This window comes from Notechis scutatus, chromosome 4 (genome assembly GCF_049901735.1).
Source record: "Notechis scutatus isolate UNSWTSFEM ecotype Mainland chromosome 4, rNotScu1.2, whole genome shotgun sequence".
NCBI classification, from domain to species: Eukaryota; Metazoa; Chordata; class Lepidosauria; order Squamata; family Elapidae; genus Notechis; species Notechis scutatus.
In genome coordinates this window covers 123,989,661-124,015,485 of record NC_142012.1, presented here as the reverse complement: position 1 = coordinate 124,015,485, position 25,825 = coordinate 123,989,661, and the positions used below count along the sequence as shown (strand labels likewise).

At 40.2% G+C, this 25,825-nt stretch overlaps 3 protein-coding genes across 6 annotated transcripts; 1 reads left to right on the top strand and 2 right to left on the bottom strand.

The window, feature by feature from the left end:
• Positions 1-4,982: 4,982 nt before the first annotated feature.
• On the bottom strand, positions 4,983-5,788 carry MARVELD1 (MARVEL domain containing 1). The gene has a single exon (XM_026675415.2). It carries the CDS (start codon positions 5,641-5,643, stop codon positions 5,116-5,118), a length of 528 nt encoding a protein of 175 aa, XP_026531200.1. The 5' UTR covers positions 5,644-5,788; the 3' UTR covers positions 4,983-5,115.
• A 2,174-nt stretch (positions 5,789-7,962) lies between these two features.
• Positions 7,963-11,817, top strand: AVPI1 (arginine vasopressin induced 1). 3 transcript variants are annotated; one of them, XM_087964722.1, is made up of 3 exons: positions 7,963-8,091; positions 9,736-10,096; positions 11,431-11,817. In XM_087964722.1, exons 2-3 carry the CDS (start codon positions 9,774-9,776, stop codon positions 11,651-11,653), a joined length of 546 nt encoding a protein of 181 aa, XP_087820848.1. In that variant the 5' UTR covers positions 7,963-8,091; positions 9,736-9,773; the 3' UTR covers positions 11,654-11,817. The 3 variants fall into 3 exon arrangements, with proteins under 3 accessions (XP_087820848.1, XP_026531005.1, XP_026530925.1); XM_026675220.2 differs by having other exon boundaries at positions 7,974-8,159; XM_026675140.2 differs by having other exon boundaries at positions 7,976-8,245.
• Positions 11,818-13,318: 1,501 nt separating this feature from the next.
• Positions 13,319-25,777, bottom strand: PI4K2A (phosphatidylinositol 4-kinase type 2 alpha). Of its 2 annotated transcripts, none has more exons than XM_026674718.2 (9): positions 25,175-25,777; positions 20,160-20,360; positions 19,099-19,230; positions 18,858-19,011; positions 16,497-16,558; positions 15,606-15,705; positions 15,254-15,387; positions 15,085-15,144; positions 13,319-14,978 (listed from the first exon to the last, which is right to left on the bottom strand). In XM_026674718.2, exons 1-9 carry the CDS (start codon positions 25,673-25,675, stop codon positions 14,817-14,819), a joined length of 1,506 nt encoding a protein of 501 aa, XP_026530503.2. In that variant the 5' UTR covers positions 25,676-25,777; the 3' UTR covers positions 13,319-14,816. The 2 variants fall into 2 exon arrangements, with proteins under 2 accessions (XP_026530503.2, XP_087820847.1); XM_087964721.1 differs by having other exon boundaries at positions 14,893-15,011; positions 25,175-25,759.
• Positions 25,778-25,825: the final 48 nt, after the last annotated feature.

The following is a 25,825-nucleotide window of genomic DNA, read 5'->3' as shown; positions in this document are numbered from 1 at the left end:
CCAAATGTGCTTTTCAAAGGGCAACTGGACTTTTAGTTTTTTTCTTGAAAACTTTTTGCTTCTCATCCAAGAAGCTCCTTTAGTTGGAGCCTGAAATGAATTGAAGAAGCTTCTTGGATGAGAAGCGAAATGTTTTCAAGAAAAAAACTAAGAAAGTTCAGTTGCCTTTTGAAAAGCACCTTTGGGACACACAGAGCAATAGTAAACACACTCTGATCAATAAGAGTGCAGTTGCCTGTTTCTGCATAAATTCATGTGGTAAAATATGAAGATTTAACAGTCAGCTAAAATGTATTATTTTAATTAGAAATGTAAAAAATCTCATGAGTCATGGTACACACAAAAACATTCTTCAGAAGGATGTATTCACCCTGCTTGAATATTTTCCTCATTCTGACTGCCCTGTGTTATCTACTCACAAACAATGATCACAATTGATCTTGTTATTACAACATAATCACTTTCATGAGTAAAATGTAACCCATCAATTACCCTAGTGCTCCTGAAAATGATCTCACTTCATTGCTCTGAAAAAGGCTTGAACAGTAAATTCCACTTTCTGTTATCATCTAGCCATGATCTACAGTACACCAGAAAGCTTGATCAAAGTGGGGCTACCAACATTTTATTCTGGCATTGTTACATGTTAACTAGTTCCTATCATAAATGAGGAGTAAAAGGTCATCAATATGCAATGCTGTAATTGATGATGCTTACATTCTGAGCAAGTATTGGTGGATTTGCTTCAAATTATTATGCTTTTGCTGCTTAAAGTATTCATCCAAATTATTCATCCAATTTAAAGTAGATCCTGTCCAATATCATAGTCCAACGTATTTATGATAGAAAATAACTTCCCATCTCTGCTTTTCCTCATTACTAATGTCTACAATCTTTACTGCAACTTAACTAATTTCTACAATTAGAACTGTTTTTAGCACCAAAACTTTTTCCTTTAAAAAAAGCACTGAATATCCTGAATGTTTAAAGTAATATATATTGAAATTCATCTCTATCTAACAATAATTTGTTTAATTTGTATCCCATCTTCATTATTTTTATAAACAATTCAATGTGCCCAAAATATCTAATATTCCTTCTGTTTCTCCACAACGACAATCCAGTTATCTGAATGCAGTCAGGTACATCTGTGACATGCGATGTTCTATTAAGTTAGTTTCTTGCTGACTTAAAATAAAGTAATGGCAGGAAAAACCAATGTCTGTAAGTAAATTAGTAACACGAAGATTGTGAAATCTGTTACGGCATTTGTCCAGTTTTGTCTGATGTTTCGAACAGCTTTGGGGCCAAAATCAATAAAAACTATAAATGTCAAGGATCTTTCTTTCCTGGTTATGATCAAGTGTGAGTCAAAAGCAATATATTAAATTCCATTCATATCAATTATTTACACATTTTTCTTTCTAAAAAACAACTGTTATGCATTGGCAGATGATCCATCTATTAGTAACATCCAATCATCTTTTATTTCAAAAATAAAGTACTATCTGTAAGACAGTATTATAGGTGTTAATACTTAATTGCAGGACTAACTTGTGCAAGGAGGACTTAAGAGTTTAAGATAACAGTTGATGACAATCATGCACGCACAAAGAAAAATTATCACATAATCATTAAGCTCATGAAAGAAAGATGTACATTGCTCATGTGGTCTCCAAATCAGATTTCTTCTTTTATATCTTACCAGTCGCTGGAACTACCCATCTTGCAGGAATAAGGCACAGGGCCAGTCCTAGCATTAAGTAAGTAAGGCAGAAATCTCAGGCAATATATGTGGAATTTAGCAAATTCTAAGTTATTTAATCTGTAATTGCTATTTTTTTACAGCCAAAGATGAATGATTTGCTTCTTACCTATTATTACCCATATTGCCCTCATCTCTCCATAAATTACATTTTCCTTGTTCTCATACTTATGTTTCTCCCCTTTGCTCTTTCCTCACTGCATTTGGAGAGGAAAATGCATATATACAGTACTTAAAACAGCATTTTAAACAGATTATGCTTATTATACATAATTTTATTCAGAATCCAAGATAATTACAGAATTAAGGAAATAATCTGGAATGTAATATTTATCAAGACAGAACATATCTAAAATTTGATGCAGAAATAGAAATCTGTCTAAAGACCAAAGTGGAACTTTTGGAAAGTAAGGGAAAATTATTCAAATACCCCTAAATATTTAATCAATTTTACACTGCTTGCTTTGCAACTCCCCCTACTGAGTAAGCCTTTGTCCAGGTTTTATGTTAAAGAATAATCTAGTGGCAGGAGATGCTCCAAACTTAATGTTATAGCCATTCCCAGATATATTACACATTGTTGAGCATGTTAACAGTAGCTAAAAGTAGCAACACTTCCCCTTGCTCTTCCTATCTCAAGTAGGTAGGATGGCACAGCTATCCTCCGCTGATGGGCTGCTCATAGCATAGTGCCAGCATGCCTGAAGATTTTTATTTCCTTATATTTATCTCCTCCTCCTAGAACAGTCAGGCTATCATGCCCTACCATAACTCTTAATTAAATTGTCTTGGCATGGGCATTTGGTTCTTTCCCAATAGCTAATCAATTTCACCTTGGGTGAAAACAGGTAGTGTCCCATTCTTCCTTTCTTCCCTTCCATTCTTGCATAACAGCAAAACTATTATATGAAACTAATAGACTGTCCAAAGTCAAGGATGCACCTAAACAGCTGGCTTTGGGTAGACTTTTTCTTCTACAAAAACAGTACAGGATAATGTTTAAAATATTGAACTTAGAATGAGGAGACCCAGGTTTAAGTTGATATGCAACCATATTAATTCATTAGATTACAGATAGTCCTTGTTTAGTGACTGTTCAAAGTTACACAGCACTGAAAATAGTGACTTATGACCAGTTTTCACGCCTACAACCGTTGCATCATCCCCATGGTCATGTGATCAAAATTAGATGAGGTTGGTGTGCTGAGGTTCAAGCAGATCTGTCATTGTGAAACCCCTAAAGCCAGTCTTAGGATATCATTGAGTAAAGGGGCTATTAAGCTGGCTTCTCATTTGCTACTGCTAGAACAAAATTCCTTTCTAATTAAGATTTTGTCAAGGGAGGGGCAGCTCCACCATTTGCACTACAGAAGCACAATAGTTGTAGAGATTTGCCAGAGGCAGTTTTGTAGCTGTTCAAGAAGTTTGACAAAAAGGCATAATCTGTGTCCAAGAAAATCTGTATTTCAGAAGTACTTTTCCTGAACTAGGACAGGCAGTGATCTTCCATGAGCATAGTGAAATATTATATGATGAAACTTGTTGGATTCTAGTTACAAGATTTGAATGATCATAGGTATCAGGCTATAATACCATCAGGGTTAATCACTTGATAAGATGTAATTGTCCAGCACCACCATTTCTCCATGAAATTCTGAATTAATCCATGCTGGATCTCAATATTATCAGGGGCTTTCTGAATTATGTAAGTTGCTGTTCAAGAATTCTTGTTGCTATGGAAATGATTTCCCACCCTCTTCCTTTTGTCCAATTCTGAAGTATTGATACTTAAACTACTATGGCTGGTTTCTATATTTATAATTAGACTTTTTCAGGTACTATAAAATTATACTTTCACTTGCCTCAAACTGAGTATAATGTTCTATGCAAAATAAATTGCAAATACTTCCAGATTTTTTTCCAGATACTACAGTTTATAGCCCTATCATCAAGGAGTTACACCACACTTATAACCTAGAAAATAGCTCTATCCCTTGCTAGTTAGATACCTTCTTTAATGAGATCCAAATTCTCAGTAGTTTTAGAAAGTCTGTATAAAACAGAGGCATCAGGGAGTAAATTTGGAAAGCTTTATTTCCAGATACCTGTTTTTGAAAAATATCCTGTATAAACTTAAGGCTTACTGTAGAAGGCATTAACTAGAGAAAATTTATAATTCACCCTAATTCCAAATGTACCTTTAGCTAATTATCAGAAAACCCTTTCCATTTCTAGGTGAAGCCTCCACTCAGCATCTTTTGTCCCATCACTGTGAACATTCCCTCCTATTTATAATGATTGCTTTGCTGTAAAAGGGATTCCAAATGTGGTACTCTTAAAAACATTGGACAAAATAATTCTCTTCAGATGGTAAATAGAATCCCAAACTTCTGAAGGAAACAATTTTAGAGAAGGCTACTTTAATGCAGGATATAGACTGAGATATGTCATCAAAGTGAAATAATACAGCAACATTTATGGGGCCAGATCACAGAAGGTTTTATTTGAGCAATTCTTTTGTGAATTGAAACCAATAAGATTGGAATTCATTCATGGAAGCAAAGCTTAGATCTAGGATATATTAAACAATACCGTACCCATAAAGAAAAATAATTTCTGAGCATATTCAACATGTACTACTTTTCTTAATTTAATTAGCATACATCTGAAATCAAAATCAGTTCTTTCAATTAGAGAGTGCAGTTTCAGATGGCAGGAGGCATTATCTCTCTGTTTTCTGAAAAACACGTTAAAATAATAATGCTACAAATACTATCGGGTAGATTCAAAAGTTTTAAAATTTACAGTAAATAATTATGTATAAATATCTGTTTAAAACAGAATATTCCTGTGTAAAACAAGCAAACAAAAACCCCTCAAGAAGCCCATAGGGTATAAAATCTGAACATTTCATTTCTAAGATCCAAAACAGGATAGCATGAATAATAAAACCAATATTGTATACCAGAAGATGATAATACCGAATCCTATAGCAATCAGATATATTGGAAGTACAGATCAGGTCAAAACTTCCCAGACCCATAAAAATCATCCTGCCAAAATGAAAGAAGAGAAAAGAGAGAGAGAAATTAATCCACAATCTGGTTCCCAGGTGTTCCTCCTAAGATGCACCATTTTTAGCTTCTGGGTCATGATGCTAAGAGTCCATCTGTGATCAGTCATCTGGAGGTAAGAGCATTCACAACTCTCAGAAAAAATAGGGACTGCATCAGGTTTTCTTCAGGAAGGTGACAGCATCTGGAGCAAGATATCTGTAGGCTAATTGTATGCTAGGCTTATCCATCTATTTGAATAAGATCTGTTTCTACTTCTTGAACTTCTTGCATCTCTCAGATGATATCATGGTGCCCCTGGAAACGCCGTACCAAGCAGTAGAGTCCAGAGAGCAAGTACAGGAAAGCAGTTTTACCAGCAAAGATAGCAGCAACTAAGTAGGCAGTGTAACTGCAGGGCTGGCTGTAACCTGGCAGAGTACAATAGCTGATGCTCCTCGCCTTGTAGCCTATGATGCTTGCAGCAGCTGTGAAGAAAATAACTCCAAGCAACAGGTCATGCAGAATGTTTGTTAGGAGCCAGTGGGTCCCCAGCACAGGAATCAGAGTCCATCGGCCCAATAAACTGAGCCCAAAAAGAACCAAGGTAAGAAGCCACACCAGGACTGCTGCAAAGACTGCAAAGTAGGTTGCTCCTTCATACTTGTGTGCCGCTAAAATTATCCAGCAGACAGCACCCAACAGCAGCTGTGCTATACGCAGCCATCCTAACAGGCTTCGTAGGAAGGGCCTATTCAGGCTCAGAGATTCTCTAGATGCTGGACATGGAGGTGGAGGTGAAGAAGGGGGTGGTGGAAGAGGCATGTTATACCACTAGATCCTCTGCAGCTTGTCTCCTCTAGTGCCTTCTTCAGCTGAGCAAATCTCCCCTCTTCTTTTCCCCTCACTTCTGTCTGCAGCTGCCAAACATCTGCAGCTTAGTAGTTGTTCCTGCACTAGGGCCTCTCCATTTCCTGTTTTAGCCCTCCCTTTCCCACCCTTGCCCCTCCTATTTTTGGAGCTCATTTCATTTCTCCTTCTTACTAACAACTCTCTCCCTCTCTCCATTGCCCCTGTAGCTTTAGCCAAGTACTTAAAATAATTTCTGAATGCTGCCTTCTTTAGAATTCCTTAGCTCTGTTGCTACTTGGGCCAACAAGGCTCTGCCAAACCAAAAAGATTGACTAAAGAAAACATGAATTCTGCAGATATCAAGTTCAGTTCCTCCCTTCTGCATGGAAAAGGGCCAAGTGATAGTCACTCATTAAATTCCCAAGAAGGAAAAACTTGAACATTAAAACTAAATGTATAGTTTCTTCATTTGCTGTTCTGGCATTTAAATTTTGTTCCATTCTGCTTTAGATTTCGGAAAGGCAACCTTTGATTTTGAATAAGCATAATCCCTAGAGGATCTTTTAAGCCTTCCCTTTTTGCTGCAAACAAAACTTTTTATCAACCTCAAACTGAAGCTGACCTAATCACATCTGTAAATCCATGAAAACCACACCCTTTATGTTAAATTAAGAAGCTGGAGCAGGAGTGTCTTGAAGCTGGCCACAAAGGGATACCGTAACTGCAAAGAGTGGAGTAAAGTTTCCAGTGTTTTTCTTCCCACCTGGAACTGAACCCAGATGGACCTTTCTTCCAACACTACTATGATGCATTTTAAGTTCTAGTTCATTTTTAGTTCATCTCCACAACTGAATCTTTCAGAATTGTTGTTCATTGACATAAAAAAAACTATTCTTTGTGTCATTGTAACTTAATTTTGGTTTTTAGATGCTCCTGTAAGCAAAGAACTTCTATGTGCTGAATGTGTTAAATATTATAGGTCATGACTAAATATGTACCATCAAATCTGATCTGAGTCTTAGTGACTAAATAGATTTTCTCCATGACTATCCCTAAGTGGAGCTTTCTGTTTTTACTGTTGAGAAAAGTCTTACTCTTGCTATTTTCCACATATGGGATACTAAAACATGTATAAAATCAATAGTCCAAAACCCCTAGGGAAGTCCTGGAAGCCTGTCGTTCAGACAAATCAACCATCAACAGGCACATAGAGATAACCAATGTAGATACCACTCAAAAGAGACAATCAAAAAGCCAAAACGGAAACAAAAATACCAACACATCCCAACCAGCAAACAACACCCACAAGAGCAGAGAACATCAAAATTAACACCAGACCAACAGTCAAAAAGTAAACAATACCCCAATGAAAGAATTACAAATGCAGACAAACAAGCTAATAGTAAACAGCTTAATCAAGGAACCAAAAAATTACTGCCACCAACACTAACAGGACAAGCCACAAGTACAGGGGTGTCAAACTCACGGCCTGCAGGCCGAATGCATTACATACAGGCCCCATCCCCGCCCAGTTTAGCAAAAGGGGGGAAAGTCCCGATATGTCATGTGACATGAGTTTGACACCCCTGCACTAGTATATAAAAATAAGAGCAAACCCCACTCCCTATTAACACTGATAACGTTACTTAATTGGGTAATGCAACGTCTGTAAGGAAATCACCAAACTAGGAGAGCACGAAGGACCCCACAGTTCAACCCTGAGCTACAAATATTCTCTTCAGTATGTCAGTATGGAAAGAATCAAACTATCATGGGACTAGGTTAGCCAGACTTCAGCACATACATTATTGCTTCTCTGTCAGACAGGCTGTCAGAGAAGCTAGTGGTGTTCTGCAAGGTAACCCTGTTGTGTGAAAATAGCCGAAGGGCTTTAACACACGCCAATGGACAGAAACCTCAAGGAAGCCGAGAAGAAAAATGGTAAAACTGTCCAAAGTTGCTTTCGATAGCCAGATGGACCGCATATAAATTCAATAAATGAAGGAATAAATAAAAATCGCCCATGGCTGTGACACTATGCAGCTAAGGCCCTCTGTTTATATTGGATGGCGGCCGGCATTTGAACCAAGGCAAGAGTGTCTGTGCAGGAGCTGAACACAAAAACACACGGCCCGCCGAAAGCCAACTTCTAAGCAACGACGTCCTCTCGCCCTGCAGGCTAAAACCTCCCTTCTTCCTGACGTCAATAATCCTGCCTGCCACGTGTTCGCAAAAGAGGCCTCAACGTCCCTCCCTCGTCCTGCATTGATTGGCTAGATCACAGCATTCTCTTTCGACATTTGGAGAAGAGGGCAGCGGAAGGGATTGGCTGAGATGTGTATTGTCGTTTCTCTTCATTGGCCAAACGTATCTTCTCAGGAGCCGAGTATGAATGGCCTGAGGTCGGTTTGAGGAGGGAAGGTGAGACCTCCCCGAGCTCGATAACCCTGGCGGATCTTCGAGAGCTTTGGAGGAGCCGGCGACGCCAGGTCCGTGAGTGCCTTGCAGAGCTTGAAGGTCCTGGCTTCAGCCTCGATCGCCGTTCTGGATGGCATGGAGAAGGGAGGGGAGAAAGGTGATTCCTTATGGCCGTTCAAAAGACGTTCGAAGATTTTCTAGCAATAATTCAGACAAATCCCCTTTTGTCTGCTGAGATGCGTGTTAGTTGGGAGGCATTCTGCTGCTGCGTATCTTCTTCAAAGAATCCAAAGTGATCGGGTGGGGTGGGGTTCTCTGGAACGAGGGACTTGCCCTATATTACTCAGTGGAAATGACTCGCAGGGAGTACTCCTTATATAATGTTAATGGTAGCTGACAATTGCGAATATCGGAGACAATTTAGCTGAGGCCCATTCGATTGAGAGGCTACCCGTTAGTGTGCATTTCAAACCTATGTCTCTGCAATTCAGGACCCTTCTATAAATACTGGCGTCCTCAAACTCCCATAGGGTAGAATAAATGACAGTGTTCGGTATTGTATTGTAAAAGGATGCGCTTTTACCATCGTGAGAACTGAGACATTAGTACCAATAAAGGAGAATATGGTAGCTCAGGGATGAAATGAGGGGTCCTTGGTGCTCTCTGAGCTTGTTTTCTTGCAGATGTTTCATTACCCTACCTAACCAGGTAACATCATCAGTGCTAGAAAGCCTCCTTACTCACACTGTTGATGTAGTTAGTAGTTAGGGTAATGACCTATCTGCAAGAAAACAAGCAAGCTCAGAAAGGACCCTCCTGAGATATTAGTGTTAGCCCTCTTGCTTCCTCCCTTTCAGTCAGATTGGCGGATTAATCGATGTGGCTTATTGACATTATCTGCCAGTTTAGCAAATATGACTCCAGTTCAAATTGCTGCTGGTCCATCATGTGTGTTGCTCACTTATGTACTTTTTTGGGCATCTGGATCGGTAGGGTTTTCCAAGGAAATTGTAGCTGTTGTTACGAGGCTTTGCCAAACACAGGGCATGTCAGAACCTGAAAGGGAAAAAAATGTCCTGTTGTTGAGAAAACTTCCCATCCCAAATAGATCCACCCTGGTACTCATACCAGTTTAGGTGGAATAACCTGGAGCTCATATTTCCTGCTAATTGAGTAAATGTGCAAGTCCTGACTTGACAATGCATAGTCTATCTTCTACTATATATGAATTACCATACAGTTTTCACCTTAAGCTGTGACATCTGAACAATGTCAGTGCCTTAAGTCAATGAAAAGCCCTGAGTTAACATTCTTGAAATATTGCATAACTGAATAACCACAATGGTAGAGAAAGGAGTCTGTAATGGATATTTTAATTTGCATTCTTGCACAGAGCAGAGAGTTAAGACTTAATGATTTAAATGATCTTCTCTGTTCTGAGGAATCATCTTCCTGGAGGAATTAGGATGAACTGTGTTACAAGGAAATTTAGTTCTAACCTGTGGTCCCAAAATGTTAGGTATTCAGATTAAGGCTATTAAACATCTATGCATGTTTCCACTTCGACCCAGGTTATGGTAGGAAAGAGGAACTGCTGTCAGGACCAGTTAACCAATCTGCTTTTTCCTGGTTTCATTTTTTCTACAGAACCACCATTAGCTACGATATGGAGAGATCCTAGCACCATGGGAACTCCAGCCTCTATTACCTGTGACTTGCCACAGAATCCAATCACCAAATCATGTACTAGAAAGAGAGCATCTGCCAATATTTTCCAGGGGGTGGGGTTACTTCAGTTACGTCGTCTCTTCCGTAGCAGTGGGGATGTGCAAGCAGAAGAACGAGCCCAGCTAATTTGGGAGCGTGCAGAAAGCCAATGCATTACTCGGGCCTTACAACAGCTCCACAGAAGGCAGAGGAGGCTGAGGCTGCAAGCCAATAGGAAGCCTCTATATGGAAAGGGCAGTAGTACCAGGCTGCTAGAGCTACAGCACTTTAGTCACTTAAGGTATGATTTTGAAATTTGTTTTTATACTGCTTTTTAATTTTACTTAGATTGCTGGTACTGGAAGCAGAATTTGTAGGCTCTATCCCCTCCCCCAGCAACTTCTTCTGTTGCTTTCAACTAAGAGTAGGAACATATTGTTATTCCGATTCACAATTGGTTAATGTACTGTATCTTTAGGAAGGAAGGTAAGGATTTATTTAGCTTGGGTTTTTTTCATTGAAATCTTCTTAATGGTTTTCTGGCATGTATTTAAAAAGTAAAACCCTTAGTTAGCTGCTGCACCATTTAGTTGTGAACTGTGAACTATTCAACTCTTAATATTTCTAATACAATTGGTATTGTGTTAAGTATTAAACAGTAATAAAATGATGTATTGGGAAGAGTTTCTTTAATAGGTGGTCCAATCTTGAAGCACCTTTTGTTGAATTCTATTCATGGATATTACAATAGTAACCAAATTGATCTGTAGAGATTCTCAGTCATCCAGGTCCTGCTTGTTGCAAATATGTTTTTTCAGAAGGCAACTGGACTTTCTTGTTTTTTCTTTTGAAGACGTTTTGCTTCTCATCCAAGAAGCTTCTTCAGCTCTGACAGGACAGTGGGGAATGGAACCATTCTGAAAACCTCCTGAAAAAGCACCTTTGGGATAACCAATTTGATGTAGAATAGATTATTTATAGGCCTTTCAGAAAGGGAAAACAGATTTTAGCTCATATAGCTGATTAGGTAGGTGAATGATTTACAATATTACAGATCAGAAGAAACAAAGTTATAGGAAACTGCAGTGGGGGAGAAGATGAAATGATAAAATGTGTCATGATATTTCAACATAATCTCTACCTTTTGGAAGTGATGTGCAATTATCTAAGGGGCAGAGCTTGAATCATAACATCACAAGAAACATTTCATTGTTTTTCTCATTTTGTTGCCATCTGGACCTGCTATAGGCAACCCTGAGCAAATTCTTTCTTCCCCCTTCCTATTGTTAGGGGTTGTTAAAGCACAAAATATATTCATCATAGCTAAACAAAATGCTGTAAATCAACAGTAAGCTGACATGGTGAGATTATTTGGATTTCATTTTCCATCAAATCTAGCCCCCATGACCCATGGCAAATTATGGATGTAGTCTAAAACATCTGGAGAATATAAGTATTATTCTGCTAACATAGCAAGAGGATATTGAGTTTAAGAGCAGCTATATATATATATATATGTTACATTAGCAAAGCAGCATCACAATGGTTTTCTCCCTATTCCTTATCTTGATCGTCTGCTTCTAAGAAAAAAGGAGTATAATGTTAATTCTTAATGAGACTTTTGTTGACCCACAGGATTGAAGACTGTAATACATCTGCTGCTGCTGTTGATGATGACAGTAGGAAGAAAGAGATAGAGGCAGCAGATGGAAGTGGCCACTACACTGCTTCCCAATATAGGAAGAAGGAAAAAGAGATGGGCATGGCTACATGCACAATGAAAAATGATTGTGATTTTATGCCGATGGTTGTGGCCCAGTGTAATCAGACTAGCCTGGAGAAGCCTCAAAGGGTCTGACAGATGATTGCAGGTAACAGTAGAAATAAATTGAAAAATTATTTTGCTCTCAAGCACTTTGGTTTGCTAATTTAGACTCGATCAGTTTATGTAAAAGCACAAACACTACGTATGTTGACTATTTATGGTTTATATTTAATAAAGCTTCCTGTCTAAAAACCTCTCTGAATGTAAGAGTCCAAATGTCTCTCTAGTCCAGAACTGCTTTCTCCTAACAGATCTTTGGGAAATTTCAAAATGCAGAAGAAATTATTTTCCTTATTATTCCATATGCAAACTTACCGCTATCCAGAGGTGATGTACATAAACACTCAGTTAATAACTGCTTCTATATTTATCTTCCATTCACCAAATCTACTTTTACAAATTGTTTGAGAGAAACCAAAAATGTAGAAAGCCACATTCCCTCACATGACCAGCTTCAACAGTTTTTGCCCAGCGGCGTGCCAGAGAAAGTGTTGCCCTACCAAAGGTCTGGATTCCTTTCTTGCAGATGCCATATGAAAATACACCAAGGGCTACATCGATTTTAGAACTGCAGGCTGCTTACCTTTGCCTTAAACAACATCGAATTGGCAAGGTTTATTTAAATAAAAGGTTTTAGTGAGTACAGCAAGTTCTGAACATGTTTGCTAATCCATTGAAGTTAGAACTAAATGTTTTCTCACTGCCACAAATGCATACAAATATTCTAAAGGCAAGTACCTTTTCCCCACAATTGCAGAAAAAGTCTGAGAAGTGCTGGCCTACAGCAGGGGTGTCAAACTCACGTCGTCACAGTGGTGTCATGTGATGTACTGGGACTTTTTTGCCCTTTGCTAAACCGGGCGCGGGTGCGGCCAGCATGTGACGTACCTTGCCCACAGGCCGCGAATTTGACAGCCCTGGCTTAGACATGTGAATCAGTTATAAGCAGCTGCAAGACAGCATGATACACATAGCTGCTTTTTCATTTCATGGATCTGATTGACAACCACCAAGAAACAATCATGTCATATTGCCATTCAAACACTGATAGGAAGGTCTGACTTTCAAAGGGCAAAAAGTTACATTACTACTTACTTTACCTCTACAACCCTTTCTGAACATTACTAAATAATCAACGTTTGAAAATGTGTCAAGGCCAAATTAAACAGCAGCATAGGAAGAAATAAGGCACAACAATTTCTAGGAGACAATACACAATTTTGTATCTCACTAAGCCTAAATGTAATGGTTTTCCCTACAATGCTGGAATATAATCCTGTAAATCCACTCCATATTTAATATTGAATTTGAAAAATTGATTTTCAGTCACTGCACACATGCAATGCTATCAGCACAGAACATGTAATACGGTAATTAGGTATCTGTTCTAATCAGGGGCAGCAATGATAAATTATTAAAATACAGGAATAGGAGGCAATTTATCCATGTTGTAGCAGCTCCAGCATAAACCAGGTCCTGCAAACATATTTTACAAATAAAACAAGAACAATAAGGAGGGACTTTTTGACAATGCAGGTATTGTAGACTACAATAATCTGTGGTAAATAAAAGTCAGTCATGTCAAGGCACAATTGCAGCTCTACTGCATGGTGTGAGGCTAGTGAAGGGGGAAGATCCAGTTCTTATTAACTCCAGAAGACATAAACACACACAAGAGACTGACTCTGTAACAGCAGATCTGTTATGAAGAGATTTGCATTGATTTAAATATATTACATACATTTCTATAGTGCATAAGAACAATACAATTCAGTTCGGACTGGCAAAAATTTAAAGTATTTCCAAGTGACAGCTTCTGCCTGCCACTTCTAACAAAATGCAAGAAACTGTCTCTTGAGCCAGCAACACCAGAGAAAAAGAGGTCCTACATTCAGCATATCAGGACTTTGTTTAAAAGAGACAGGAAGCTAAAATTAGTAAAAAGTCTCTTCTTGAAGGTCTGGGAAGCAGCCAAGTAGCCAACTGGGAAACTTATATAGAAAATTTCAAATAAGTTCTTGTTGCCAGTTTAGTACAGTAGCCTATGAGAAGCAACAATCATTGAATCATTCCACTGTACATAGAACATCATCTTGATATGGTAGAAATTCTACCTTCCTCTTACAATTCTCTACAGCCTGTAGAGGACATCTCCCCATGTCAGCATCCCACACAGAATTTCCCTCCCTACTTCCCTCCCCCCCCCCTACAGATTGTCAATGCTCAAACCAGCCCAATGGAATTCCCACTCTGTAGGACAATGCACACACCATTGCTTCTGGAATAACTTCTCTTCTCCTAAACCAGCCAGCATTTCTAGAGATGAGAGACAGCTATTGCTTACCCTTGGGAATACAATATATGTGTCTGAAATGCTAACCCCAAGATAATAGTGGTAGATATATAACTGTTATTCGATTGCTCTAGGATTATGTGGAGCATGAATTTATGAGCATGGGATGGATAATTTAAAACCAAATTAAAAATTAGTATCTGAGGTCTGTGGTCCTAGCCACAAGAGGAACGGGAAGCACACTAGTTAATTTTTGCTCTATGGTTGTCTTGCAGAATCCGTCTGCCCTATTATTTATCCTAAGTGGAATTGAAGCTCTTACATTTAGCTTTGGCCCAATCCTCAATAAATTACTTTGTATCAGATTAAGTTCTGATTATCACCACATTTCCTATTGAACAGCCCCAAGGCATACACGCTCGGAGCTCCTCCCTAGGACAAGAGAAACAGCAAATCCAGTGGGGCAGGAAAACCTGCTTTCAATAGGAATAACAAATGTGCAACAAGGAAGGAACAACAAGGCTGGCAGCGATACACAGTGAAGTGCTTCCATCCAATTTGGATTATCCCCTCACCACCAGCCCTTCCTTGTAGGAGACCTTGTGAGATGTCCATCCAAATGAACATTAGAAGGATATCTTGAAACAAAAGGGCATGCAGGCTCCTGCTAGGAAATGCTGTCATGCTTGGGCTGATGGATAGGACAATGTCCAGCCCAAAGAGAGGGCAGCAGCAATCAGACCAATGAACATCCCTTGTTTCTCACAGGGAATATACAGAGTTGAGACTGACCCTGCTTACATTTCCGTCCGTCTACAGCAGGCAACCTCAGTCTGGAGGGTTGATTGCTTGCTCTCAAATGATGCCCCCTCTAAAGTCCTTCACTGAGAATAGAGGCAACTGCTACCACCAGGTAAAGAAGGGCCTGCGGCTCTGGAAGCTTTGTGTGTATGATTCACTGGCAGAGCGCTGATGGGAACGAGCAGTCTCTACAATAACCGGAGGCATCTGGACCAAGTTAAGAGGGCTCTTCCCATCTTTCAGGGCCTGCATCAAGTTCAGGATCTAGGAATGGAAGAAAGAAAACTGAATACCAAACTAATGTATAAACGGTAAAAATTGCCCAATGCCCAACATAGGTTCCATCTCTCCAGTGGGACTAACTACATACCTGACCACGCATTACTGCAATCTGTTTATGAAATTGGCCTCGGTCAAAACCTGGATCTTTCTATAAAAGAAAGAAATAGCATCCCTTAATTAGGATGGGTGTGGCTGCTCCTTAGAGAAAAATGGGTGTCTCCCATAATATTATGATATTAAATTGCTCTTGTGGTTACCTTGAAGAGTTCATAGAGATCTTCTTCTAGATCCTTGATAAAATTAAGGTCTGAAATCTTTGGCAGGATAAGATCCTTGATCTCTTGAGAGAATGGCACTTTGGCCTGTGGCAGCCATGCCCAATAGAATGGATCTTGTGAAGGAAGAACAAATAGAAGGCAAATATTAGGCTCATAATGCCAGGCTAGCAATAAGGTTAGCACAGATTCAGATACAAAGGAAATACTTCAAGACTTAACAGCCTGGACTTATTAAAGGAACATCAAGAAATTAGCCCTTCACAAACATCCACACTGAAAAAAAAAATACATACAATGAACTCGTATGGCTTCTCTTATTTGGAATACTTACATGCTCTCCAAGAGTCTGGATGCTTAAGAGGGAAAGCCAAACCATTGTCAATGGCTGCCAGTTTAATTATAGGCTCCTTGACTACAACCCATTCTGAGTCCTACAAGGAAACGGAAAATGTTGCATCAGGAAATGATACAAATTCCAGCAATCATTGTCCATTAGTTGAAGAGATAATGTATAATTCCAGAAGACTCATTGCCCCAAAGCTACTATAATGGAATGCTTGCAATAGCAATAGCACTTAGACTTACCGCTTTGCAGTGCTTTACAGCCCTCTTTACAGAGTCAGCATATTGCTCCCAATAATCTGGGTCCACATTTTACTGACCTTAGAAAGATGGACAGCTCAGTCAACTTTGAGCTGGTGAAAATCGAACTGCCAAACTGCTGGCAGTCAACAGAAGTAGTCTGCAATACTACATTCTAACCACTGCACCACCACAGCTCTTAAACCATGTCAACATAGTTTAAGCTACCTCTGTTTTATATCCTTTCTGCAAAGGTGCAAAGAGAAACCAGGCACTGCTTGGACTACACGGTGTTACAGACATTATTAATGCACTTTCATATGTTGCCCACTATAAAACCAAGATGCCATAAAGTGCTATTGCTGAATTACCTAAGAAGGGTCTAGCAAATCCTAGGTCTCTACATCTATTCCATATACTTAAAGCTAACTCTAATATTTCTATACAGTTCACATGACATATATTAAGTATTTTTATCATATGTACACCTCTACTATAGAGGATTAATCTGGATCTCTAGTGTTTGAACTTCCCTAGATCTGTTCCATACAGGACATTATATGAAAGTTTCTGAGAGCTCCTTATCTTCTGTACCATAGATTCATATGGAGTTGTCAGAGCTCCACTGGGCCCTACTCACCTGCATACTGGTACTGTCCAGGGGGCAATCACACTTGATCAGCCAGTTGTCATTACCCCTATCTGCAAAGAAATAGAAATGCACAGATGGAAAATAGAGAAATATCTCACCACAGATAACAAACCTCACACCCCAATATTATGGGTGGAAAAATTACTGGAATATGGCATGACTGGAATATGAAATAGGAAGAAGATCCTATGCTTTCTAGCCCAGTGGTCGCTAACCGGTGGGCCGTGGCCCACTGGTGGTCCATGAGAAAATTTTGGTGGGCTGCAGTGCACCCGTGTCTGCAATGGGTGATACTGGCAGCAGATGGACTAATGCGCGCAGGGAGGTAGGGCAGTGCACGAGAGATCACGGCATCGGAGCCCTTCCCGGGTGGGGGGAAAGGAACCTCTGATCTGGTGCTGGGTGGTGGGAATCTGATGTCCGAAGGCTGGCGAGCTGCGTGCTGAAGACCAGATGGCTGGTGGGGAGGTGGGGCAATCCTGTGGTCTCCTTAGCAAACCCGTGTTGTGGCTGCTGCCTTCTGCCTCCGCGCATCGAGGAGGCTGAGCAGCAGCGGGAAGAGTGCAGACCTCCTGAGCTGCAGGAAGTGGCTGCTGGCAATGCCCTCAGATGAAGATGTAGCGAGGGGGAGGCTTGACCCCCTCTTCCTCCTCGCCAGAAGCGCTCACACGCCCAGCAGGAAGGAGGAGGCTTGGCGGGTGCCAGAGGGGCTGTGAGCGCTTTGTGTATGAGCACTTTTGGCAAGGAGGAAGAGAAGCTCCTAAGGGGAGGAGTCGAGCCTCCTCCTCACATCTTCACCTGAGGGCATCGCTGGCAGCTGCTCGACCTCCTTGATACACAGAAGCAGGAGGCAGGAGGTAACACCAGTCCAGAGGTTCCTTTCCCCCCCCCCCCCACCCCCTTGCAGGCCAGGGAACACCCGGGAAGGGCTTCGATGCCGCAATCTCCCGCGTGTATCAGTCCATCCGCTGCCAATATCACCCTTGTTGCCCCACCTCCCCATCAGCCATCTGGTCTTCAGCACGTGGCTCGTTGGCCTCTGGACATTAGATTCTCACCACCCAGCACCAGTTCCTTTCTCCCCACTCCACCCCACCCCCCGGGGACAGAGGGGGGGGAGAGAGAGAGAGAAAGAGAAAGAGGGAGAAAGAGGGAGGAGGGAAAGAGAGAGGGAGAAAGAGAAAGGGAGAAAGAGAAGGGGGAGGTAAAGAGAGAGAGAGAGAGAGAGAGGGAGAGAGAGAGAGAGAGAGAGAGAGAGAGAGATAGATAGATAGATAGATATAGATAGATAGATAGATAGATAGATAGATAGATCCAGGTGTTTTGTTTTCTGTGGAAAACGGGTCCAAATGACTCTGTGATGACTCAGAGTGTAACACAAATGTAACAAAATCCAAAACGTAAATAAATATCCTTTATTGCCTCCAACTTGGCCCCACTGTTCAATAATACTCAGTTGGAGATAAAACATACTCCAAAAATAGTCTTCAAAAGAAAGCAATACAGTCCAAATTTAATGAGCAGACAGAGGTGAAATAAAAAACCAAACAACTACAATGACGAAATGTCCACAATGGAACAGGAGAAGTATTTACCAAATTCAAGGAGATAACAAAGCACAGTCTGTTGGAAGGACGCCAACCAAGATAACTTCAGACCAAAATAAAACATGCTTGCTTCTGGCAACCTGTGTTCTAACCGTCTCTCTTATATACTATTCTCCCCAGCTGCCACCAATCATGGCCGCTTCCTCTCGTGTAAGCCAAGTTGTTTTCTTCTTCGTTCCTCCCTGCGTGTCCTAGGATGCAGAGGGATGGGCCTGGTTCTTCCTCTGACTGCCCAGTCAGCCTCTGCCCTTCCCCAGCCTCCTCCACAACCTTCGGAGCCACACCTCCACCCCCTGTCAGAATCTGACTCTACCAAGGGCATGACAGACTCTGAGTATTTAAGGTTGCAGAAACAGGCAGCCAAGCTCAGTGCCTGAAGGACCCCATCCCATTAGTCCAGGCGCTTCAGCGAGCAGCGTGCTGGATTCATTTAGTGGTCCACAGGATTTAAAATTATACATTTGGTGGTCCCTGAGGTCCAAACGGTTGGTGACCCCTGTTCTAGCCCAAAGAACCCAGTTCCAGTCCTTAAGACCTTCAGAAATGGCTGGAAAAGAATCTTGTTTGAAATTCTGGGAAGCTGTAACTAGTTCATTTCAGCAATATTGAGACATGTAGAACAATGCCTTGATTTGACAAAAAATTAAACAGACATAGTGGAGAATGTATTACACTGAACAAGCATTTTCAATATGAATAACCTCAATCAGCATTCCATGTCAAGAGCAAAGGCAGGACCTACCAGTATTGCGTATAATATAGTCCAGCACCACCAATCTCTCAAACTGTAGCAACAATTGATGGTTACTCTTTTCTGGAAGAGGCTCAGACTCAAAGCGCCGCAACCAGTAATCTGCATCCTTATAGCCTTCCACAAAAAGCTGGAAGGAACCCACCTGAGAATAAGAAACAAGTACCTTAACAAGAGCAACATACCAAAGAACAATATCCAAACGCCTTACTCTTTTATCAATATCCCCTACCTTTGGTGGTAGACCAATTCGATGAAACCTCTGCCCAACCTTTGGCACTTTTTCCAAGGCGAGACGCTTGCCTCGGGACTTCACTCTGTCAATGGCGCTGTAGTTAAATGTTTCACTGGCCAAGTACACCACCTTGAAGAAGTTATAAGCAGTTCACAATCAGTTTCTCTCTCATCTATACTAGCCAGTTTCGCATCTATACTAGCCATTCAGCCATCCCCAGGTACAGAACAAAGTCATAACTGCATAAATCTAAGCATATCCAGGCCTGTCTGTCTAGAACAATTTCTAATCATCTGGTTGAATGTAGAATTTAAATGGCTTGAAAAACAAATCATAACAATGGAGAATAATGAGAAATTAGAGATTAGCGTCAAGTGTACATACTATAACACATATGTGTAAGATAGACCAGATCAAGAAACCAATAGCATATGGGCCTAAATCTTAAAAGTCTGAATGTGCTTCTCCACCCCCTCACTTTATTTTGTGTGAATTAAGGAGTCACACCTGTTTGAGAAGTTTTCGCAAACTGATTTCAGGAAAGGACTCGAACCCCATTTTCTCAATTGTTACATGTGCTTAACTCTCAAAGTAATCAAAACTATTTTTCTTTTTATAAAAAAACTTAACTACAGTCATTCTCACATTACTATTATTTGCTGTCTCCAGTGTCTTTTTTCAGAAGAACAGGAACTTTTTCAAAAGTACCTGTTGTCTCTAACCAAATATAACTGAGATTCATAAATATTTGGACTAGGAATAAGTGACCGGAAATTTAAAGGGACAGTGAAGGGAAGAATGTCACTGAAGATGTGACATACTGGTGATCTCAAATACAGCCATGGGGAATCAACCTTTCAGGTATTTTCAAATTGCAACTTCCATAAGTCTGAATCACAGGGCCACTAAGGCAAGCAAGATAGGAATTGAAGTTGCATGTAATCCAAAAGCCCCTGGGGTTTTCTGTATCTGGCATATAGGGAAATATGGTCCTATTCCAACCTCATGATCCACAGTTTAATCCCATTTGATTATCTCTCTCCTATGAATGGGCTCACCATTGTGCGAGGTACAATGTTCAGTTCCAGCTTTTGGTCAACAAGACTTGCACCAGCTTCAGACAGGTATCCTTGGTTGAGAACTAGACAATCTCTTCCAAAACAGCAGGGACAACAAAGTTTTTGCAGCCATTTTGTCCACTTTGGATTCAGATGCCCATAGGGTTCTTCATTCTTCGGTTTGAACACACCAATGATTTTCTGAATGGGACAGAAGAATGGGCATTGCTAATATAGGCTGGATAAAGCAAAAGCAACACAGAAAATTAATCATCCCAGTTTGGTGATAACCCTGTAGCTCCAAGACTTGTGACTAGAGAATATAATTCCTCTCCCCCTCTTTCTTTGTAGGAGATACGGGTTTTTTTTTAAAAGAGGCAAAAGCTTTAAGTAGAATATGGAGGTTTAATAACATGTGATGTTGGGTATGGTTTAAGCATGAATAAAATCACAAGATTAAAGTACAGGCTGTTGGAAACCATGACTCTAATCAAAGACACAGTCACGATAATAAAAGGGGGGGAAATAACCCATAGGAAAATCCAGTAAATAATAATATAAGGCTCTGAGCACATCACAAGACAGTATTGATCTCAACTAATAAACAACTGTGACATAAAAAAATTGTCTGAAATGTTGAGAGGCTGTTTTAAAAGGGCAGTCTATTTCATTTTCTAGCAACGAGAGAGAAGTTTGGGTAATCTGATTTTGTTTGTGATCCAAGGAATGCAACTGCAAGTAGCAAGATTACAGATCTGAGATGTGAGAATACAGCATAAACTAAAACCACAACATCAGATATTTTTTTTAGAGAATATGGGGTGATACTACAAAAGAAGCAGGGCGTTAAAAACAACAAAGCAATCTTTTGTCAAGGGATTTCCACCTCCTCCTGCTCCTTAACTCTGTGAAGTAGTAGACCAGTAACTCCAGTAGATGAACACAGATCAGGATAAAACCAATTTAGACACCTGTCATCTCATGCCTTCCCAAATTTATGAAGTCTTCCAGAATGCTAATATAAAAAGAAACACTCTGAGTATGTTTGCCAGAGGAAGGGGGAACCTAGACTTAAATAGTAAGTGATTTTATTTTCATAAAAGACCTTCTGTTTTATAAAAAGCTCATTGGGTCTCATGATTTGTTGAACCCCTGAAAAATGTACAGATAATTTTGCTAAACCTTGGATATAGAGCATAGTCATTAAGGCTTCAACCCAGTAGTTCTACCTTCAGCCTTTTTATTCCCATTTCTGTGACCAAACAGTAGAAACAATTTACAAATAAAATGCAGAGTAGAAAATAAAGGATAAGCTGTCTGATTTACCTGACTTATATATACTAGTAATAATGAATGTTAGCACAACACATTTTGTCCATCAGATATAATCAATGCTTTTATCAAAACGAGAGCAAAACATTTAAGATGGGAACATCATTGCTATCATAAAACCTCTTTAAGGAATATTTTTATGTAGAAACTTAATTCAAATAGGTTCCCAAGAACCTTATACTGAAACATAAGACTTCAGCACTCAGGTGGAATATATTCTGAAAACTTTTACCAAAATTACCATGTTTCCTCAAAAATAAGACCTACCATTAGTCCTTTCCTTGCACTACCGGTATCTGATCTGGCTGTCTCTGAAATACAACTTCTTTACCCGCAGAAGCATTTCTGATAAAACTAGACTTTCCATATTGTCAATTCAGTGTTAGATACTAGCTAAATCACTTCTAATCAAGTAGAAAAGCATATTTCTAAACCAATCTTTCCCAATCTAGCAATGACCAGAGATATACTGAACTACTGTACAAGTCCCATTTCTTCCAGCCAACATAATTTACTGATCATTCTGTGGAGATTATGGTAGTTGTAGTTCAGCGTATTTGAGGGCATCAGATTTGGAAGTCTGCCCTCAGCTGGATGTAATCAAATAGGAGAACCAGTTTGGTGTAGAGGTTAAAGTTTTGGCCAGGAGACTTTGAGCTCTAGATCTAGATCTCCCTTAGGCATGAAAGCCAGCTGAATGACTTTAGGCCAGTCTCGCTTTCTCAGCACAATCCACCACACAGATTTTTTTGTTATGGGGAAATAGGAGGCAGGAGTATTAGGCATGTTCACTGCCTTGAGTAATATATATAAAAGGTGGGATAAAAATATAATAACAATAGTTTAGGATTAAAAACATTCAGACATAGAAACCTATAGGGAGTTGCCCCTTTGGGGCAATGATTAAGTCAATCCAACTAAGCACACAGACTTTTCATTGTGGAGATAAAAAAGGAAAAGAAAATAATATGTATGACATTCTAAAATTTGGGGGGAAAGATAGAACACACAACTAATAAATAAGTAAATAAATAATACAACAACATAGCTGTAGTCTCACACATGCAGCAAACATAACCAAATTCCACAGCAAACTCTTACAAGTTTTCACTGACCCAACTCTAATCTAACAAGCCTAACTGATAACCCTGATACCAAGTCCTAAACTCCAAGACTTAATTCCTTTATAGTGATATATAGTAAATCAACACAAAAGTTTGATTTATCTCAGCTGCATCTCACAAATCTAACAAGAAAAGAAATTAATTTAAATAGAAAATAAGAGCCTGGATTCCTAGAAATGAAAAGATTTGTAATGCTATATGATTTCATGCAGTTGGGTACGCAGAATAAAGGAGCCAAATTAATTTAGTTAGATATAATAGGCTACAAACACAGTCAGCTCTGTCCAAATATGGGAATGTACTGCTGCTGACTGAAAATTCATCATCCCATTCTCCATGTGATCAATTGTTCCTCTTATTTCAATATATTATGATACAGCATGTAAAACTGAACTATAGACTGAAATGCTCAGTTTCCTAAAGGTGGAGAAATAGTAATACAAACAGCAGCAGCAACCACCACCAAAGCCTCAAAGATGTTCTAAACTAAAAAAAACTTATGTGAGCTTCAACCTGAGAATTGGAGAGAATTCAGTTGCAAGTATATAAGCACAAATAGAGACAAATCTTGTCTTCATGTAACCTTTACGCAAATCGATTTTAAACATTGAGTGATGCCAATTCCAGTGACACCTTGGGGAATTATTCTCCTGCCAAGGACTCTTATAGCAGTAAAATAACAAACAATATGCTTATTGTCTTCTCTAAAGCTTTTGAAAGAATGTATGTATCATTGTCCATACACATGAAATTTTATAGAGCAGTAAGATGAGAAGCTCCTTGCCTCCAAACAAGCTTACACTCTAAAATAGCTACAAAAGGATCAACGTATTATTTTCATAGAATTTGAACCCCTTTTCTAAAAAGCTGGGTTTCAAAAGAAAAGAAAAAGATTGTAGTTTAATTGCCATCAATGACCAATGGGGAAAAATCAATATTGATTATTTTCAATACTGTATGTAGAATTAACCCAAATCAAATTTTGAAGATTTGATTTGCTTTGTTCAAAAGATCAGAAAATTTAAGAAAGAAGGAGTTGTTTTCCTCCAGAGCAATGTTTTGCTATAAGGCAGCCATTAAATTTATAAGAATCTAAAATAGTTCAAAGGAGTGTCCCCGGACTATATTCCTACTGACTGACTAACATTCAAATTGATCATCTTCATGTGTGACTTATAAAATAGAACCAAAAGCTAGCAGCAGTATTACTTGAATAAGACTGCATATAGTGCACTACAGGACAATTAGAAAGCTTCCACTCCCGATCCAACTTAAACACTTAAGTATAAGAAATTAAATAATACCACTTTATAATGCCTTGGTAAGACCACACTCTGAATACTGCATCCAGCTTTGATCGCCACAATATAAAACATTTGTTGATCCTCTAGAAAGAATGTAGAGAACAGCAACAAAGATGATTAGGAGATTGGAGGCTAAAACATATAAAAATGGTTGCTGGAATTGTCTAGTATGTCAAGTTTAATGAAAAGAAGGGTCACAGGATAGCAGTGTTCCAATATCTAAGGGGCTGACACAAAAAAGAAGGGTCAAGCTATTCTCCAAGGCACCTGAAGGCAGGACAAGAAGCAGCGGATGGAAATTAATCAAAGAGAGATCCAACCTAGAACTAAGGAGGAATTTCATGATAGAACAATTAATCCCTTTTCTCCAGAAGTTGTGAATGCTCCAACACTGGAAGTTTTTAAGAAGAGATTGGCCAACCATTTGTCTGAAATGGTTTTCCTACCTGAACAGGGGTTTGGACTAAAAGACCTCCAAGGTCCCTTCCAACCCTGTTATTCTGTTAATTGATCATGTCAACCAAAAATATGCATTAGCATTAAAATACCCTTTCCCCTAAATTAACTGTTTTATTACATTATAAAATGTGTATAATATATATTGAATAAAGATGATAGTGAACTACGGTGGTGTTTATGCAATAAAAACTAGAAATTGTCAACACTATGTAAACTAAACCTTTAAAGATGAGGGGAAATGTATATATCAATGTTAAAAATAATTTCTAAATTGTTAATCAACATAGGGCTCAAAACTGTTCAAAAGACATTTCACCCTGATAACCAAAAATGTACATCGCCAAACTTTTAATATTATTGATTGTAAATTCATTGGTACCTCAGCATAGTTCAGAGGGTTTCTGGGCCAAGCAGAAACGATGTCACTATGCAACAAAGTTATTTCACTGAACATCATTATTATTGTTCCTAAATATGGTCTTATTAATTCAATAAAATCTTCCATAATGACAAAGGCATATCGTGTGTCATTTTTTAATGCGTCAGAAGAAACAATTCCAGTACTATAACGCATTCGGAAGACCTAGCTTAGAAGGTAAAAGTGAGCAAAAGTCAATACAGAATTGGGGAGGGGGGCGCAAGGGACCGACAAAGGCAGCAACTGCAAATGTCCCGCAACTCTTGCATCCTCTCTCCCGCCCTTCCGATACTTTAAAAATGCATCCATCCACACGTCCCGTTCTTTTTTCCCCTTGTCCCGTGATCTGAATACTTTTCCCGAGCCCCGATCTCTCACCCCCTGCGGATCCTTGACGAAATAGCTGCCGCTAGAACCTTGGTAGATGCGCTCAGGGTAAATTCCGCGTTCGCTCGCCAGCTCTGCCAGTCGCACCACCTCGGCGAATTCTGGGTCATCGGGAAATTCATTGCGGTGCTCCCGTTCACCTCGACCCGCGGCGATCCCTACTCCGACCCCCACTTGAGCCTGAGTCTGGGTCGCCCCGGCTGTTGCTACAGTCCCCCGCGTGGCTCCACGCTCCGCACCACCCCCACGATCCAATAGTGGCTGGCGCTCCCGGTCGCGGCCACCTGCGGGAGATCCCGGTGGGGAGGGACAGGGACAGGGTCCAGCGGGAGTAGTCGGGGCAGCGGGGCAGGGCGGGGAGCGCACGGCACCCCCAGGCAGCCCATACCCCGGGGCCGGACCGCGCTCTGGAGATACCAGCGGGCTCGTTTCATCCATAGGCCGAGCCGGTCCGAGGCGCTGATCTAACCCCGGATGGGCGCTTGCACGCATAAACTACGGCCCCGCGGTCTCAGACTCAACGCCGCTCAGTTCGGATCACCTGACGCCGGCCCGCGGCCACTGCCGTTTCCGCCAGAGTAGCATCAGCGAATCACAGTGCGACCATGCCCCCCGTTTACAGAGTGCCCGGAAGCCACGCCT

What these genes read in the sequence shown, in the direction of transcription:
- MARVELD1 (XM_026675415.2), bottom strand. Translation starts at nt 5,643, where the DNA reads ATGCCTCTTCCACCACCCCCTTCTTCACCTCCACCTCCATGTCCAGCA.
- AVPI1 (XM_026675140.2), top strand. Translation starts at nt 8,224, where the DNA reads ATGGAGAAGGGAGGGGAGAAAG. An exon ending in GGAGAAGGGAGGGGAGAAAG is followed by an intron (nt 8,246 to 9,735) that starts GTGATTCCTTAT and finishes TTTTTTCTACAG; the next exon opens with AACCACCATTAGCTACGATA. An exon ending in CAGCACTTTAGTCACTTAAG is followed by an intron (nt 10,097 to 11,430) that starts GTATGATTTTGA and finishes GTTGACCCACAG; the next exon opens with GATTGAAGACTGTAATACAT.
- PI4K2A (XM_026674718.2), bottom strand. Translation starts at nt 25,675, where the DNA reads ATGCGTGCAAGCGCCCATCCGGGGTTAGATCAGCGCCTCGGACCGGCT. An exon ending in GAATTGGTCTACCACCAAAG is followed by an intron (nt 19,012 to 19,098) that starts GTAGGGGATATT and finishes TCTTATTCTCAG; the next exon opens with GTGGGTTCCTTCCAGCTTTT. An exon ending in TCCAGACTCTTGGAGAGCAT is followed by an intron (nt 15,388 to 15,605) that starts GTAAGTATTCCA and finishes TTCCTTCACAAG; the next exon opens with ATCCATTCTATTGGGCATGG.